Source organism: Malaclemys terrapin, chromosome 2, assembly GCF_027887155.1.
Source record: "Malaclemys terrapin pileata isolate rMalTer1 chromosome 2, rMalTer1.hap1, whole genome shotgun sequence".
In the NCBI taxonomy this organism is placed as follows: Eukaryota; Metazoa; Chordata; order Testudines; family Emydidae; genus Malaclemys; species Malaclemys terrapin.
This window is the reverse complement of record NC_071506.1, coordinates 140,675,893-140,692,818: the sequence shown is the minus strand read 5'-3', so window position 1 is coordinate 140,692,818 and position 16,926 is coordinate 140,675,893. Positions and strand designations below refer to the sequence as shown.

Sequence of the window (16,926 nt, the reverse complement as noted above, 5' to 3'; positions counted from 1 at the left end):
AAGGAGTACTGGCAGCAACCCTTGTAATTAGGTTGCCTAATGCTTCGCATTATAAAACAAATTCTTACAGCCTTTATTTGAAGGCTGTCACGCTCCCTGCACTGGACTTTGACATTTGTCCTGGGGATAGTACTGGGGTCGAGGAGGTATCTTGTTGTTCCAATAGAAATGCATTCGTTTAACTGAAAATTACTATTTCCCATCTGTGGATAGAGCTTGTTTTTGCACTATGACTCTATCGTTGCATATGCACTACCCCAAAATCTGCATTTGATACATAGTTCAAGTTCTGGATGGGACACAAGCAAAATGCTCTTCCACCTGCTGCTTTTCCCCCATCAAAAATATTCTGATCCAGAGAGTGTGTGTTGCATGGGGAACCAGATACCATGTGCTCTAGACTCACTTCTTCCACAGACTGATACTAATAATTTTATACCCTTCACCACCCTTATTATTCATCGTGGCCTCACATCTGACTGAGAGACTGCAGAAACTTGAAATAAAACCTAGTTCTCTTAATATGGCAGTTCCAAATCCCATTCACTCAGCAACACTGCCTCAGAAAGAAAGAACACCTGCCACATCTTTGCCCTTGATTGTGTTGTCTGTAAAATGAGGTGATCCGTGAATAGGTAATCCATTGCTTCGGTGTGTTATGCTGGACCCTCCTCTAATGTCTGGTTCACATAGGGTAAGAGCTTTGTCCGGCTACCAGCCAAACTAGTTCATGCTTAGCTCGAGTAGTAAAGCTCTGTGTTGCGATGCTGAAGTTTAAAGGGGCAGGAAGAAGTTGTTACATTTGCACATAATAGAATTTTTTATCTTGCTCCTTTCTAACCCCTCCCCAGTGAATTATATGCAAAAACTACGTTAAACTGAGGGTTTGTAGCCACTGAGGGCCGCTCCAGTGGCTCATTGCAGCACTGGCTGGATGTAGGTCTGCCACTGCCATGCTTCCTCCAGCCCCCAACGTGCCCCCAGTCTTTTGCCTGGTTCCTGGAATTCCCCCTGTGTTGGGGCAGATTTGTGAACTGGAATACAGATCATAGGCCCAGGAAGCTGGTTTAAGTCACAGTTTCCCAAACTTTTGCAGCATAGACTAGCTCTTACTTAAGTGATTTTTAGTCGTTATTTGTTAAGTGACAACATTAATGTTTTCTCTAACAAAACATCTTGAGGCAGCCCTGAAGCTATTTGCCAGGATGCATGACCATATTCTTCAGCACACAGCTTTGCAAACCTAGGTTTTGTTTTTGAGAGGGTGACATGTAGTTCCCATTCACTGCTGCTGACTTGGGTAAAGTATTTGGTCTTGAAGACTGCTACAAAAGAGAAGCATTGCAACGGATAACAGCATATCCATTGCTTTGGAATTCAACGGAAGATACTCCCTGCTGACACCCAGTAAAATTCTGGAAGTAATTTTATGAATGAATGAGACAATCCACACCTCAGAGCTAATTACACTCTCTGCAAACTCAGTCATGTATCACTATATTATTTACACGGAGGTCATGTTTTGAAGGTTTTGTTTGTTTGTTTGTTTGTTTTTGCAACCATAACAACTGGAGACTTAATATTTTTTAAAAATGAAAGCTGAGACTCTGAAGAACAAATGAGAGGTCTGTTAGCAGACCCGGGCTAGTCCTTTGCACTTTATGCACACCCCACACTGTGGGAAACACAGATTTAAACAGACTTTTCTTTATTGTAACAACATTAGAAAGTTATTTGTGGTTTGAACTTTTCTTTAGAGTACTTAGCTTTTACTCTTTCACTAAACGCACACACAGAAGAAACAGCAGTTAAAGCAACTGAAACTTTGAAAATGAGGAGAAATTTTCATGTTAACGATTTTTCTTATTTCCTTTCCATTTGATTGTATCTGCCAGAACACCAAACTCGATGCTTGCACTGTGTCAGTATTATATGTGCATTACAGGAACTCGGGCTACTTTAGGAAGTGACTGGTGGTTTGTTTCCTGGTGACTTTGATTTCATTGTTTCATTAGGGCATGAACAGATGCACCACAGACACCCACCAATCTGAAGAGCAAGGTATCTTCCTTCCTCCGGCTGTCAAATCCATACCTGTGCGTATCTCAGATATTCTCATACTTTTCAGCAGCCTGAGACTAAACTCTAGCATTAGACACGTCTCTCTATATTATGTGCAGAGATCTTCATGATGGGCAACATTAGGAATTAATTGTAATTGCACAAAGAGTTGGGAAAGTCCCTTTGTGTGTGTGTGTGTGTGTGTTCCATCAGGGGCTTTCATGGCACCACTGTCCCCGTGTATGCATTTACAAAGCGGTATGGACTGTACTCTTCCCTAACTTTCAGTGTTTGCAAAAGGCGTGAGCACTATCATACTGTGGCTCATTGTGACATGATACTGGTGCACATGGTGCCGGTGTTGGGCCTGGGACTTGCAGTTGTCAAAAAGCACAAACCTGTTGCGTACATGCTTGAATGTGATACAGTAACTCCTCACTTAACCTTGTCCTGGTTAACGTTGTTACGTTGCTGATCTATCAGGGAACAAGCTTGTTTAAAGTTGCGCAATGCTCCCTCATAACCTTGTTTGGCAGGTGCCTGCTCTGTCCACTGCTTGCAGGATTCTCTGGAAGAGCCGCCCCTCCTTGTGGGGATTAGAACCGGGGCGGCCGGCAGCCCCTCCATCAGCTCCCCTAAATTCCCTGTAAGGTATGTGGCTCAGCAGCTGCCCAGCAGCTCAGCTGTCCTTCCCCCCACTGCTGTGCTGCTCCTGTCCTGCCCTCTGCCTTGGAGCTGCTCCTGGGAGCTTCCTGCTTGTTGAGGGATGGGGGGGAGAGGGGAGCTGATATCACGCTGTCCCCCTGCTCCTGCCCCCCGCCCCCACCCCCGCTTTGTACCCCCTCTCCACAAAGCAGAGGAGGGGGACAGGGCTCAGGGACAGAAAGGAGGGAGCTTGCTGGAAGCTGTTGCTTCCTGTCTGAACTGGTTGATCTGCTTAAAAGGGCAACATACTGGAAGTGGGGTGGGCATACTTAAAGGGGCAATGCACGTCTCTCACTCATGCATGCACCCCCCGCCCCCAGCACTTTGGAAGTGAGCACCTGTGCAGCCGTGCGTGTGCTGTCAGGAGGAGGGAGTGCTGCGATCCAGCTGGAGAGCGTGGGCTCATCATCATGTTCAGTTTTTGCAGGGAAGTGTTTGCAGCTACCGCCCTGCATCTCTTGTGTTTCCTCCCTCCTGGCTCAGTCCATGCTGCCTTGTAGAGTGTGAGGCTACATTAACAACAGCATATTAACCCTTGAAGGCTCAGCCGAGTGCTAGTTCATCATTTCGCAGCAAGGCATTCCCTGGGAAATATCCCACCCTCTGACTCCACCACCTCAACCAAGCTTCACAATCCTTCATTGCGGTGTATAATATTAAACTGTTTGTTTACAATTGTTTAAAACTTATATTGTATATGTATATAATGTCTTTTGTATGGCGAAAAATTTTTCCCTGGAACCTAACCCTCCCCCCTCCCCTTTACATTAATTCTTATGGGGAAATTGGATTCGCTTAACATCAGTTTGCATAATGTCGCATTTTTCAGGAACAGAACTACAACGTTAAGTGAGGAGTTACTGTACCAGAAAGCACGCTAGCTTAGGCCTACCTGCCCTTCTATATCGGCTTTTCTGGAGGCCTAAACAAGGGCCTCCCTAGTTCTTCAAACAGCTCTTTTCACGGGGGATGTGGGGGATAGATCCAAACTCTCCAAGGTGCTCCCCTGTTCCTTTACCAGCTTGTCTTACCCATTTCCTCCAGCAGTGACACCATTCCTCTACAAACCCTTCTTATGATGAGGGGCAGACTATTTCTCCCTGACTGGCTACCCCATTCCCTGTGCAGCTTGTCTCATGGCAGGGGAAAGGGTGAACTCAAGCAGCTCCAGCATGGGAATGCTGGGGAAACCTGTGATGGGTGAGCAGGGTGGTGGCTGTGGGCTCTTTACTGGGGGAACAATCCAGGAGGTCTGTGTAGCTGTTGCGAGTTTGTCTCTTGGCTCGGGGAGGATCTGGGAGGGTATCACATTGTGCTAGCCACAGAGAACCTTCAAAGGGTTCCCTCGTTTCCCTGTACACCGCCCCGCACACAGTGTGTCACCAGGCTTTGGACATCTTCTGTGGTGTTGTAGCGTAACAAGAATAGTGTGTGCTGGGATATTTCCCAAAGTGAGAACAGGTCATTATGGCTTCAAGGAGACCTCAGGTGTGGGGAGGGAAATAGGTCTTTAAGATCCCTTCTGTGCTGAAGACCCCACTTCTCTGCTGCTGTTTGGGGCCACCCAGCACATTGGGCTCGAAAAAAAAATCCTTGAAAAACTACAGGAGGTGTAAAGGGCATCACTCCTCCTGACTGTTCTCTCTCTGTGTAGATCTCGGTGCTGAAGCAGAATGGGCTCCTGCAGGCTCTGGCAGAGGGACCCAATGGGCGCACAGAAGCTGGTGAGCTGTATTTGAATGTTTCCACTTAATATCCTGTTGCTTTCCAATTCTGGAGGGGACCGACGTGCTCCAACAGTGGCTGTAACAGAATGGCGCTGCTCTTTCTGCCAGCTGAGCGAATCCTCTCCATTCTGCTGGTGGGCTTGGCCAGAATCTCACTATCCTCGGCCAGTTCACATTGTCAAGATCCTGATACTCTTGACCAAGTATTTCTCCTCATTGTTGCTAGACCGTCCAGGACCCCTCATGGCATTGCTCCAAGGCTTCGATCAGGCTTTCTGTCCTGTCCACCTGCTCTGAGATTGTCTCCAACATGTGGGTCTGCTGTTGTCCTGTCTCCCCAAAGCAACATCCAGTTTTTCTGTCTAGTAACTAAGCAAATGTCTCAGAGCCATGATTCCGAGCCTTTCTGCTGGGGAGCTGTGTCAGTGGCGTTTTTAATTCTGGAATCTCAATCAAGTGAATGGGGTTGTGCTCTCGTTTTTCTTCCCCCACAGTTCAGGCCTCTTCCTGTTCATGGAAGAGACGTGATACACTGAACTTCCCTTCTGCAGTGTCCCGAGTGGTGTGGGGGAAGTCAGGCTGCTGAGTGGGACATGAAAAAGTTCTGTGGAATTCCCCTCTGACTTCCTGTACTAGCCCTTTTGCAGGTGTGCAGTGGAGAAAGGACCTTACCCGCAGCACCCCTGAGAGAGCTAATCACAATCTCCTTCTATGGTTGCTGATATTCTCTCCTCTCTGTGGAACTGGGTGAGTTTGCTGCAGGCCTCTGGGCAGGAGCAGATAATCAAGACAGGAGCTGTCAAGGAATCTGCTGTTGTTCAGCTTTATATCGGAGAGCGCCCAACTTGGTCTGTGATAAACGGGAAAATTAAATGAGACCCCAAAGGTAGCCAAGCATAAGGTCACAGGAACTGTTGCACTTTTTATCTGCTGGCTGATGGAGAAACAAAGCAAACAGCTGGCCTGAGACTTCCAGCTGTAGCTAACCCTCTTCTTGTCTCTTTTGCCAGATCCTAGCGCAGAGTTGCTGCAAGCCCAGGAAGAATGGGAGGCCGTGGAAAGTCTCCAGTCAGGTACAGATAACTGCAGTGGTGCTTACCTGGTATCCTTGCCAGTTGGTACTAATTAAATCTCGTAGTGGCACTGATGAGGAAGACAGATGGTTTGTCAATGACTAGGGAGTTGAGGAACTGTCCGGAATGTAGAATGGGAAACTGAGTCACACATCCACCCAATTTAGGCTTAATCAGTTTTGCCTTTGTTTAATACAATTTCAGATAGAATTGTCGTCACTTAGTGTCTGGACATACATTTATGCCAGATAAGTAATAACAGACAAGACGGAATATAGGTAAATGGCCCCAAGTTACCGCATTCCGGGACACTGAGAAGTCCTCCTTTCCTCCATGTTGGTCATCATCTTCCCTGGTCTCCTGGTCTGGTCCTGTCTTGTTCCTCAGTTTTTGGTCTGGGGTTTCTTCAGATTTTGTCCCATTTTCACATGTATTTGTATCGCATGTATTGTCGCATTTTTACATGCTCAATTACCTAATTTTCCTCCAATCAGCATTCAACACATTACCCATTGATATTTACATAACCCGTACATCCAGCATGCACAAGCTTTAATCACCTAATGTCTACATTTTTCCTGCTAACTTTGCAGTTTCTGAGTCGGGTTGCCCTGGATCCCCCCTGTTTAAGTTTCCCAGAAAAGGGAGGGTTTGTTTATCATAACAGTACCTGTTTGTATCTCTTACTTACATCTTCCAACACAACCCATTACTTATCTTGCCAACAATATCATTTCAAACAAATAATCACATTATATAAAAAAGAAATTGACAAAAAAATACATTTATGCCATGCAAAGCCTTGGCCAGTGTGTTATCTTATCTATATATTTATTCGCTATCTATAATTTCAGTTTATTAAAAATATAGCCAACAAAGCTTTCAAATCCTATCATTAGCAATTCTTCATTTTGAAGTTCTACATCAGTGTGTGTATATTATCTTTCCCGTAATATTTTAGGAGGGGGGTCTTGGAGAGCACAATAAGATTCTTTCATGTTAACATTTCTTATCTTGTACACAAGTTTGTCAGGGGATTTTTATTTGACTCAAAGTCCAAAGTTTTTCCTGTTACAAATTTTTAGATGCTCTGGTTTCTAGGCCTGGGGGTTGTTTTTTTTCTTCAGTTTATTTTAATGGTACCCTTATTCTAAATCAGTCACCAGCACACGGTTTGGTATCTTAGTGCAGAGGGGGAGATAGTGACTGGTCTGGGGTCCTGATGCCAGTGTTAGCCGTGCGGTAAGGCTGCAGAGCTGGGGAATTGCTGTCTTCAGAGGCAGTGAAGCACCACGAAGAGACTAGGGGACTGAGACTGGCCCAGGCAATGGAGTGTCTCATTGGTTGATGCTGACACAAATCTTACTCTCAAGCCCTACTAGCAGGCCTACCTCTAGGACTGTGTCAAAGAAGCATTTGTAAAGCAGCTAGTCAGTGAGGTCTGTCCATCCAGCTTCCTGCCAGGTCTGGCCTGGTGAAGACGCACTGCGAATTGTATTTGCTCTGAAGATCCCAGTGTGGTGTGAAGATGAAGGACCCGATTCTCCTCTTGCTTATACAAGTTTTATGCTAGTGCAACTCCACTGGTTCCTTTGGAGCTGCTCTTGCTTCTCTGGCAGGAGGGGTGCTTGCAGATGTGTGCAGGGGCAGCCTGTGTACCAAGTTCTGTGGGTATGGATTGAGGTGGCAGGGGTCTGTGTGTACGCCTGGATTCTGGAGGCACCTGCGTGTGTTTGGATAGTCGCTTGCCTGAAGGGGAAAGGCAGGGGTGTGTTCTGTGTTGGAGAGGGTTTGTGGGAGATGAAAGATGATGTGAGTCTCTGGAGAGTGTGTGGTGTTGTGAGGCCCCACTTCTCTTGGCCCTGCATTGTGCTAGGTGCTGTACTAACACACACAGTAGGAAAGAGAATCTCTGCCTTGAAGAGCTTTGTGTTTAATTTAAGACCAGACAGAACAAGGGATGGAACCCACTCCCGGCAGGGCAGGGGTCACAGTAGTCACATTGTGTTGTTACGTAGGCATGGAGTGTGCAAAACTTGATGGTTCAGACTTCAGAGTCATCTAAAGGATTTTGTTTCTCACTATAAATACACCTCTACCCCGATATAACACGACCCAATATAACACAAATTCGGATATAACGCGGTAAAGCAGTGCTCCGGGGCGGCGGAGCTGCGCACTCCGGTGGATCAAAGCAAGTTCGATATAACGTGGTTTCACCTATAACGCGGTAAGATTTTTTTGGCTTCCGAGGACAGCGTTATATCGAGGTAGAGGTGTACTGCATATAACCATCTACATTCAAAGGATGTTAAGGTTGCAAAGTAAAGGCCTCAAAAGTTAGGAAATGCTAGAATTGAGATTGCCCATGCAACCTTACCTCTGCCACCTTGTGCGTGTGCCTGATGACATAGACTTCAATTACCCGATCACATACTGTTCTTGCCATGAGATCTATGCCGCTCTCCTTGCGGTCCTGGCACAGAGGTGGACAGCAGGCATGGCCAGAGTGTGCTGTGTTCTGCCTATGCTCAGCTGATAGCCGGTCTCTTAGGGGCCATTGCCAGGGCTGGGCAAAGATCCAAGGGTACATAATTTTATAACTGGCTGGGCATAGCAGAGAATTGGGCCTGTAGACCTTGAACCAAATCGGTGTGGCTGATGCAGACTCTGCACAGGTGCCTCCATGTAGCCGAAACTTTCCTCAAGGAGAGAGGGGCTGTTTTGGTTACATGCCCAACATCTGAAACACACCCCTCCGAAATGTGATCACCTTCTGTGTAATGTTTCCCAATAGCATTGTCTCGGTGATCTTCCAAACTCCGGGCTGTCACCACGGACCAAAGTCCCACGGATATCACAGATGCTCTGAGCATGCTCCCACTCTCCCCACTCATTCTTCTTATGAACCAACAGGGGAGGGGCCCTGGCAAAGAGAATCTGAAATTGTGACCGTGTCCATCTCTTGTCCAAAGTGGTATGGGCAAGTTGAGTGGGGTGACCAGCGCATCCTACAAGCTGTGTGTCTAATGTTATGCATTCAGGTCTAAGTTTGGACGCAGGTGGAAAAAAATATTGACTGGAGAAGATCTTAACACAAAAGAGAGATTTTGTGGGAAAGTGAGGGGCCTGGCCTGCCACGAGCACAGCATCTCTGTAAGGCCAGTAGGCAAAGTTTAGCATCACTGATGGGGGAGGGAAGCTGGTCAGAGTGCAGGGCTTTTTGTGGAGCAGACTGTGACTCTTTCAGTGTAACGAGACTTGTCGTGAATCCCAGGCAGGGCTGTTTTCTTTCATATTTGCAGGGATCGTGGGGACGTCTGCAGGTCACGTGCCCCTGATTGCCTTCAATGAAGCACTGCAGTATTTCCAGACAGCTGACCTGTCAGAGTGCAGGGTATGTACGAACCACTGGGATTAAATGATGTAGCGTTATGTGTGTTTGTAGCTCTGTGCAGACAGGAACTCATTAGTCCCTGGGACGCTTCCCTGCAGTGAGTATTTTACTGAGGCGCAGGGAGGTGAAGTGGCTTGTGCAAGGCCACACAGTGAGGGTGGGCTGGGCTGAGATTAGAACTCAGGGTTTCCTGGCCAGAGGCAGCCTCCCCCATTTTGCCCATTTCCTATTATGCTGTCTTCTGCCCAATCCCAGTCACCCCCCCATCCGCTTCCAGTCTGTCCCTCTCTGGTCCGATCCTTCCCAGCTTATGCCCGCTACTATTTCTGCTCCTTACCACCCTGCATTCGAGTCAGATTGCTTCCTCCTCTGTGTAGCTTGGGCGCTAAGAGGGAGAGCACTGGTAGCACAGGAGGGAGTCGTCTTTCACTCACTTCTGGTGGTTGGTGCCCCAGTGCCTGTAAGCTCGGAGGAGCAATTTCAGGAAGATTGGTGTCCAGCCCCTTCACTTCTGGGCTAGAGCATGCTCAGTGCAACAGAGTGTAGCAGCGACAGTCTTACAAACCTCTTCTGAGCACGTGCAAATGGGGATTTACAAAGGTGTGTAATACACCTAAATCTTGGTGAATTTTCATAGAGATGACAAAAGGCACCTCTCTGACCCCACGTCTTCCATGCTGCCAAATTTCAAGTCCTTCCCGTGAAGCATAGAGATGCTAGAGCTTCTTAAAGAAACAGTTGTACGATTTTTTTTAACGTTGACTGACCACTCTATTTTTCTTCTAACTTTGTTTTCAGAAGAAGCTGAAATGTTTTTGCTGTAACTTTCCAAAAATGTTCAGTCTGAAGTCAAGACCAGGCATGGGAAATTTAATCTCGAGAGGTTAAAGTTTGGCAAAATCATAGGCAACTGAAAACAGGGTCTTGTAATGGAAAGTGTTAGGCAACCTCAACTCTTGGTGTCACTACCCAATTAATTAACAAATTCCCTTGCGAAACAAGATTTGCTGCCATGTTTTCTCCCAGATGATTCGAAGGGAGACTGCACTACATACCCCGACACCTCTCTTTATGTATCATCTTTTTCTTAGAAAAAGATCCAGACGACAGTGCAAAGGCGAGGGCTGTCTGCTGTGGCTCACTTCTTCTTCGGCCCCCCGCGGCTCCATCAGCAGCTGCAAGGCGAGCGGGATCTGGCCCTGGTGATAGCCCAGTGTGAGTATTCCCGTCTAACGAGGAGGATGAGCTCTGCCCAGCCCGTTTAATCAGCCTCCCTCGGGTGATTGTTTTTGATTATATATTCAATGATTGAAGTGTGATCCACCCCTCCCCTCAGCTGGTGTCCTGGAGCGCAGTGCCTTCCCCTGCACTCCTGCCTGCATACCTTGGACTGAGGACTTTCAGGAGCCATCATGTGCCCTCTCTCCCTGTTCCCTACACACCTCACTAGCATCCTCCCTCTCCATCAAACCAGACATTCTGAGTCACTGGGTCACAAATTCTTTCTGCAAAAAGAGGCAGTGTTTGTATTGGGGTCTCGTTATTGAATAGGGTTTGAATATGACCCCTGGAAACACCTGCTTCCTGCTGGGAGATGTCAGGCTTATCAAGTACCAAATCCCCACTAGGATCCCCAAGATCATTGTTTGCATGAAGATTTGGGGTGGTCTCTGAAGGGGCTTGGCAGGTTTAGAAATCTCTTCTCCTCATAAAAGAATCAGGGAAGTCAGATGTTGTGATCTTTATATGTCTAGCTGGTGTGTGCTAAGAGAAAGGATGGTCCAGTGTTTAAAGTGCTAGCCTAGGACTTCCCTTCTCCGCCACAGACTTCATGTGTGGCCTCAGGTGAGTCACTTCATCTCTCTGTGCTCAGTTCCCCATTGTACAATAGGGATAATAGCACTGCCCTACCTCATAGGGCTGTTGTGAGGATGGATCTATTAAAGATCATAACGATTTCAGATACTACGTCTGTGAGGGCCAGATAAGTACCATAGATAGCGGGAAATAAATGATCCAAACTTTGATCAAGTTAAACGAACTGTTGTCACAGAAACATAAGCACTGTCTCACTGGGTCAAACCAGTATTCTATTCTATTCTAGTTCTTGTACTGTGCTCCCCACCGTAGTATCTGCGCACCTTCCAGCAGTGCATTAAGCAACTTGACTGATCTGTCCCATGGTATTTGTTCTATCATCCTCTTCCTGGGGGGAAGAATTGTGCATAGTGAAGTGGCTTGTTTTGGTTGTTTTTTTTTTTTTTTGTTTAGTTTAAATACACACGTTGCTCTGTATTCATGTTAGAGAGGGCATAGCCAAAGAAAGGACCTCGTCCTGGGAGCGGACAGTAGGGAGGATTGGGATGGTCCCTAGTTTCTTGCAGAATTCTGGGGCTGGCCCCTGAGAAAGTTCTGTTTCCTGCACAGAGGCTCTTTACCCTTAAGGGGGAGCTCCATTGTGCAGTCTCTCTTTTTCAATGTCCAGCATCAGCTGTGTCAAAGGTGCAAAGGACCCCTGCACCAGGCTGTTAACCTACCTACAGGGAAAGACTCTTTCTAACGCTGTGCAGTATGAGGATTGGCTTGTGCTCTAAAACTTGGAGGTTTCCATCCCTTTCAGAACTCCTTGGGTTTTTTCCTAACTGGATGTTCCTGCTATCCACATAAATGTCTAGTTCTTCTGTGAATCCATTTAACCTGCAGGGTTTTTGGTTTGGGTTTTTCTTGCCATGTCTCCACGTTGGTGCATTAGAGAAGAGGAATGTTCAGTGTCACAGAGAGATGATCAGTGTTTTCCGTACAGGTGGCTTGGATAATAATGAGAAAGTGCACATGAGGATCCTGCAGACCATCTACAAGAAACTAACAGGCTCCAGATTCGATTGTCCCCGTTACGGAGCCCACTGGGAAGAGCTGGGCTTTCAAGGTATGGTGAGGCAGTGAGGAGAGGGTGGGCTCTGCAGTACAGAACTTTGAGGGTGGGGTCCCCAGCTATCACTCCGGCCTTGTGGCTGAAGTGACCCAACACTGACTTAAAGGATTCTGGGTTTGTTACCTCCATCCCCCTGCAGCTGCTCTACACTGTATGCTTTTCATTGCAGCTGCTGATCTGGCATCTGTCGCTGTCTCAGCCAGCTGGACAGTCAGATGCTGATATACCAGTTTCTGGTGCCACCACTGGCATAGCTAGTAATTTCCCAGTGACTGCTGGCCCAGTGAGATGTCACTGGCATCGCTGTTCACCACGTGTTCCTGGTTGGCCACTGCTGTTTGTTTGTTGGTGATCTCTGAATAATAAGCTCTTTCCGAGGGTTTGATTTAGTCAGGAGGCACTGGTTGCAACTCCATAGCTAAGGCTGCATTTCAGTTTGCATATAAAGCAAGGATTCTACCTCTGTTTTGTGTATTAAAAAAACACAGCACTTCTCTTCAGCTACAGAACGATTTTCTAAGATGTTACAAATAAATCCATTAATGAGAGTTGCACTTTTATTAAAAACTGGCTTCTTTAAGAAATTTAGCATGTGTCAGTCTTTTCTTTGTCTGGAATGGGTTTAACAACAGAATAACACTGACTCTTCAAGCTCTCCATGTAGTTAAAGTTAATCAAACTCTTGTGCCTAGCCTGCATTTGAAGAAATTAAGTTGCAATTAAGGAAAATTGTTAATGATTGTTGTATCTAATTGCTATGATTATATGGAATATGGCCAGACAAAGGGCTGGTCTATGCTACAAAGTTAGGGTGATGTAAGCCACCTTGCACTGACCTAGTTGTGCATGTGTCTACCCTTAAATTTGGTTCCCATTGAGGCGAGCGCCCCATTGTAACACCATCTCTCTGAGTTGTGTTGAGCCCTGGTCAATTAACTGAGGTCGATGTAGTGCGAGTGTAGACACGGCATTACCTATGTCAAACGTAACAGCCCTCTAGCAGCTGTCCAACAATTCTTGACCCTCACTGCTCTGGTCACAATTGTGAACTCAACTGCCAGTGGTCATAGAGACCAGAGGGCCGGCTTCCCCAGCACCTTAATTGAAATGCCTTTTCCTGGGGGGAGGGATAGCTCAGGGGTTTGAGCATTGGCCTGCTAAACCCGGGGTTGTGAGTTCAATCCTTGAGGTTCCATTTAAAGAACTGGGGTAAAAATCTGTCTGGGGATTGGTCCTGCTTTGAGCAGGGGGTTGGACTAGATGACCTCCTCCAACCCTGATATTCTATGATTCTATGAATGTCCATTGTGACGACCACACCTAGCAGCTCTCCATTGTTGTATGCAACTGCCCAGCCACTCATGCTGGCTACACGCTCCAGACACACACTGGCCTGGAGCAGACAGGAGATACTGGATCTCCTGGGACTGTGGAGAGTAGAGGCTGTATGGGCACGGCTACAGACCAGCCGTAGAAATGGGGAGATCTATGAGCAGATTGCATGGGGGATGCAGGAGAAGGGGTACGACAGGGATCAGCAGTAGTGTCGTATGAAAGCGAAGGAACTGAGGCAGGCATACCAGAAGGGTGGAGAGTCCAACAGTCAATCTAGTGCTGAGCCACAGACCTGCTGCTTTTACAAAGAGCTGCATACCATACTTGGTGGAGACCCCACCACCACCTCACAGACCACTCTAGGTTCCGCTGAGGAGCCCGAGACACAGACCCCTGCCATGAACAGCACAGAAGTGGAGGCGAATGGGAGACATGCAACCAGCAGGGTCCAGCTATGCCACAATCCAGGACCTGTTTGAGACGCCCCCACAGTCCAGTGTGCACGGGCGACCCAATGCCGGGGAAGGAACCTTGGGTAAGTGTGTAAATGTATTTCACGTTACAATGATGTACCGATAGTGCTCCCAACTTAGCAGGACAGTGCTATCAACTTTTTGTTCATTTATTCATACCAGAAGAGGTAGCAGAACAACCAAGAGAGGTCAATATTGGCTCTTCAGTCCCCTGTGGAGTTAGGCAGTGGGTGCCATGCATAGCAGTTTGTTTCATGTACACAGGGATGGCTGTTGAATCTTCCTGAGAGATCTTGATGAAATTTCCATGGAGGTATCTGCAATCCTCTCCCAAAGGTTTCTAGGATGACAGCCTTTTTTCCTCTGCCATTGGACGCTTTCCCATGCCGATCGGTGATAACTTCAGCAGGCACCATGGCAGTAAACAAGCTAGTGGCGTATGGGCTCAGACGGCTTTGGGACACCAGCAGCAGCTGTGTTTTCTGTGCCTTTGTTATCCTCAGGAGTGAGAGATCAGTTACAATCACCACCACCTGTGGAAAGTGCTGCCAGTATTCAGCACCAGTACCCTGTAGTCCTAGTTTCATGCCACTGAGCAATTCCCTCGCCCCTTGCAGGCCATAGTAACCACAGCGGGTGCTGTGAATGGTGCTTAACACAAGCACTCCGAAGCAGAAGTGTCAATAAGCAGGTCGGGTTTAAAACTGTAGGGGAGCCAGGGAAAGGAGTTCTGAACCTGAACTTTTGCTTTCTGTTGTGACTATGCTAACAACAGTACCTCTGTGTGCTTTATCTATAGCCGCTGCCATGGCCTTGAGGGGTTCCCCCTCCATACCTGCAGGACGCCTGAAGCACATGAGAAGAAAGACGAGGACTTGGGATGATATGTTCAGCGAGATCTTGCAAGCCAGTGCTGCATCAGATTGTGAGCAGAGGGCCTGGAGGGTGAATATTGCAGACTGTAAGGAGAGGGAAAGAGTGGACAGGAGAGAGGTCCAGGAGTCCCAGCAGGCAAAGGAGAAGGAGATGCACCAGGATATAATGTTGCAGACTCTTGAGGACCTACAGGTTCAACAATAATGGGCTCACCTCCCTATGCAGCCCTTGGAGAAATTCCATTTTAGCACGTCCCTACGTCCCCTCCCCCCCTCAACATTCCACTGGGCCTCAGGGGTCCCATCCCTACCCTTACCACTTTACACCAACGGACAGTAAGGACAACCACAGCTTCACATACACTGGCCTGTGAGAGCCACAGTTGCTGTATGTGTAGCCCAAATGGACAGGAATGTTTTTTCTCCTTGTTAAGCTCTGTTCTGTTAATTTATTAAGGTTTTAATGTACGTGCTTTTAAATTGCACAGATTTTTTTTGCACTGGTTTTGTTACTCAATAAAATTATATTTTTGGGATAATAATTCATCTTTATTAATTCCCAACATGCGCTGCAGAATGCCTAGCAGTACTGAAAGCACCCATTTACTTTGTACGGTGTGACACAACTCATAGGATCAGTGACAACACAGTGCAATAATTGTAAATGTACAGCAAGCACCGCAAAATTAATAGGTGCCTCAACAGTGTTCTAGTCATGGATGTACACCTAACAGGCCCCAAACCTGCAGGGCCAGGTGGAGCACAGTCCATCACAATGCATTATTGTGGCTTACTGGCAAAGGGTTTTTCAAGGCCTTCTTCAGCTGTATAGCTCCACATTGAGCACTTCTAATAGCCCTTGTGTCTGGCTGTTCAAATTCAACAGACAGCTGCTCCACATCCACCTTCCACCCTGGCAGCATCTTTTCCCCCTTTGCCTCACAGATAGTATGCAGGACACAGCAGGCACCTATAACCACTGGGATGTTTTTCTCACAGAGATCCAATCAGGTGTGTAAACAATGCCAGTGTCCTTTCAACTTACATTCAGCTGTCATTCTACACCAGCTGAGCTGGCAGTCGAATCTTATCCTTGGTGCTGCTAAGGTGGCCAGTGTATGGCTTCACGAGCAAGGGGTAGGCTGCATCCTCCAGGATCACTATGGGCATTTCAACATCGCCTGTGGTAATCTGCTGGTCATGAAAGAAAGTCCTTGCTTCCAGCTTTCTGAATAGTTCTATGTTCTTAAAGATGCACCTTCCCTGACCAGCCAACATGGATGTCAGTGAAGTGTTTCCAGTGATCAACCAGCGCTTGCATAACCATAGAAAAATAGCCCTTTCTGTTCATATACCCTGTGGCAGGGTGGGCTGGTGCCAAAATAGGGATATGCTGCCAGCTTTTGCTGCACGGCAGTTCAGGAACTCAGTTGCCACAAATCCATCCACTATGTCCTGCACGTTGCTGAGAGTCACAGTCCTGCATAGCAGGAGACAGTTAATGGCCCTGCACGGTTGCATGACAACAGCCCCTCTGTGGATTTTCCAACTGCAGAATGATTTTCCCGCTGACCTGTGGAAATCCGGCATTGCAAGTTTCCATGGTGTTATTGCCACTTACTTCTCTGCTGTCAGTGCAGCTCTCAGTCTGGTGTCGCTGTGCTGGAGGGCTGGGGTGAGCTCGGCACACAGATCCAGGAGTATGGCCTTTTGCAGCCAAAAGTTCTGCAGTCTTTACTCATTCTATCAAAAAACCTGCATTATGATGCGATCCCACCAATCCGTGCCCGTTTTTTGAGCCCAGAAACGGCGCTCCACCATCTACAGCCTCTCTGTGAACGAAAGTAACCATCTTGAACTGGCTTTCGTTATGTCCCACAGCTATCTGTCGTCCATGAAAGCATCATGTTCCCTGCTGATTCAGTTCTTGCGCCTCTGCAAATACCAGAGGATCGTGTACCATATGCGTGCAACTCTCACGACAATAATGCAGAGCTGTGCAGGCTCCATGCTTCTGTCAGAGATGGCAGACAGTGAGGAGAGCCACGTGGGTTCATGGGATTTTTAGAAAAGGCATGAAAATGATGGGATATGGATGACATTCTGGGATGAAGAATGTTGCATGCTGGGAAGCTGACCCTTTGCTCCTGGCCACCCCTGTGTGACTTGTTTCCACCCCACCATAAATTACCAAAATTTTCCAAAAGACAGTGCGCTGGAAGGTGGTGATTTGCAAACTGAGATATCTACCCATGGTGCATCGACACAAGCACTCCTGGTGAGTGCGCACATCGCTGACACAAGCAGTATATTAACTGCGGCAGCTTTATGCCAGCATAACTTGCATT

At 47.3% G+C, this 16,926-nt stretch overlaps 1 protein-coding gene across 4 annotated transcripts in view; it reads left to right on the top strand.

Annotated features, from left to right (window-relative positions):
- ELMOD3 (ELMO domain containing 3) overlaps nt 1-16,926 on the top strand; it is a 40,520-nt gene that overhangs the window by 1,081 nt on the left and 22,513 nt on the right. For all 4 annotated transcript variants that reach the window (XM_054017927.1, XM_054017928.1, XM_054017926.1 and 1 more), the window contains exons 2-7: nt 2,016-2,096; nt 4,421-4,490; nt 5,504-5,566; nt 8,872-8,963; nt 10,055-10,178; nt 11,767-11,889. In XM_054017927.1, the coding sequence (XP_053873902.1) occupies nt 2,019-2,096; nt 4,421-4,490; nt 5,504-5,566; nt 8,872-8,963; nt 10,055-10,178; nt 11,767-11,889 (550 nt within the window). In that variant the 5' untranslated portion in view covers nt 2,016-2,018. The remainder of the gene's footprint in view (nt 1-2,015; nt 2,097-4,420; nt 4,491-5,503; nt 5,567-8,871; nt 8,964-10,054; nt 10,179-11,766; nt 11,890-16,926) is intronic.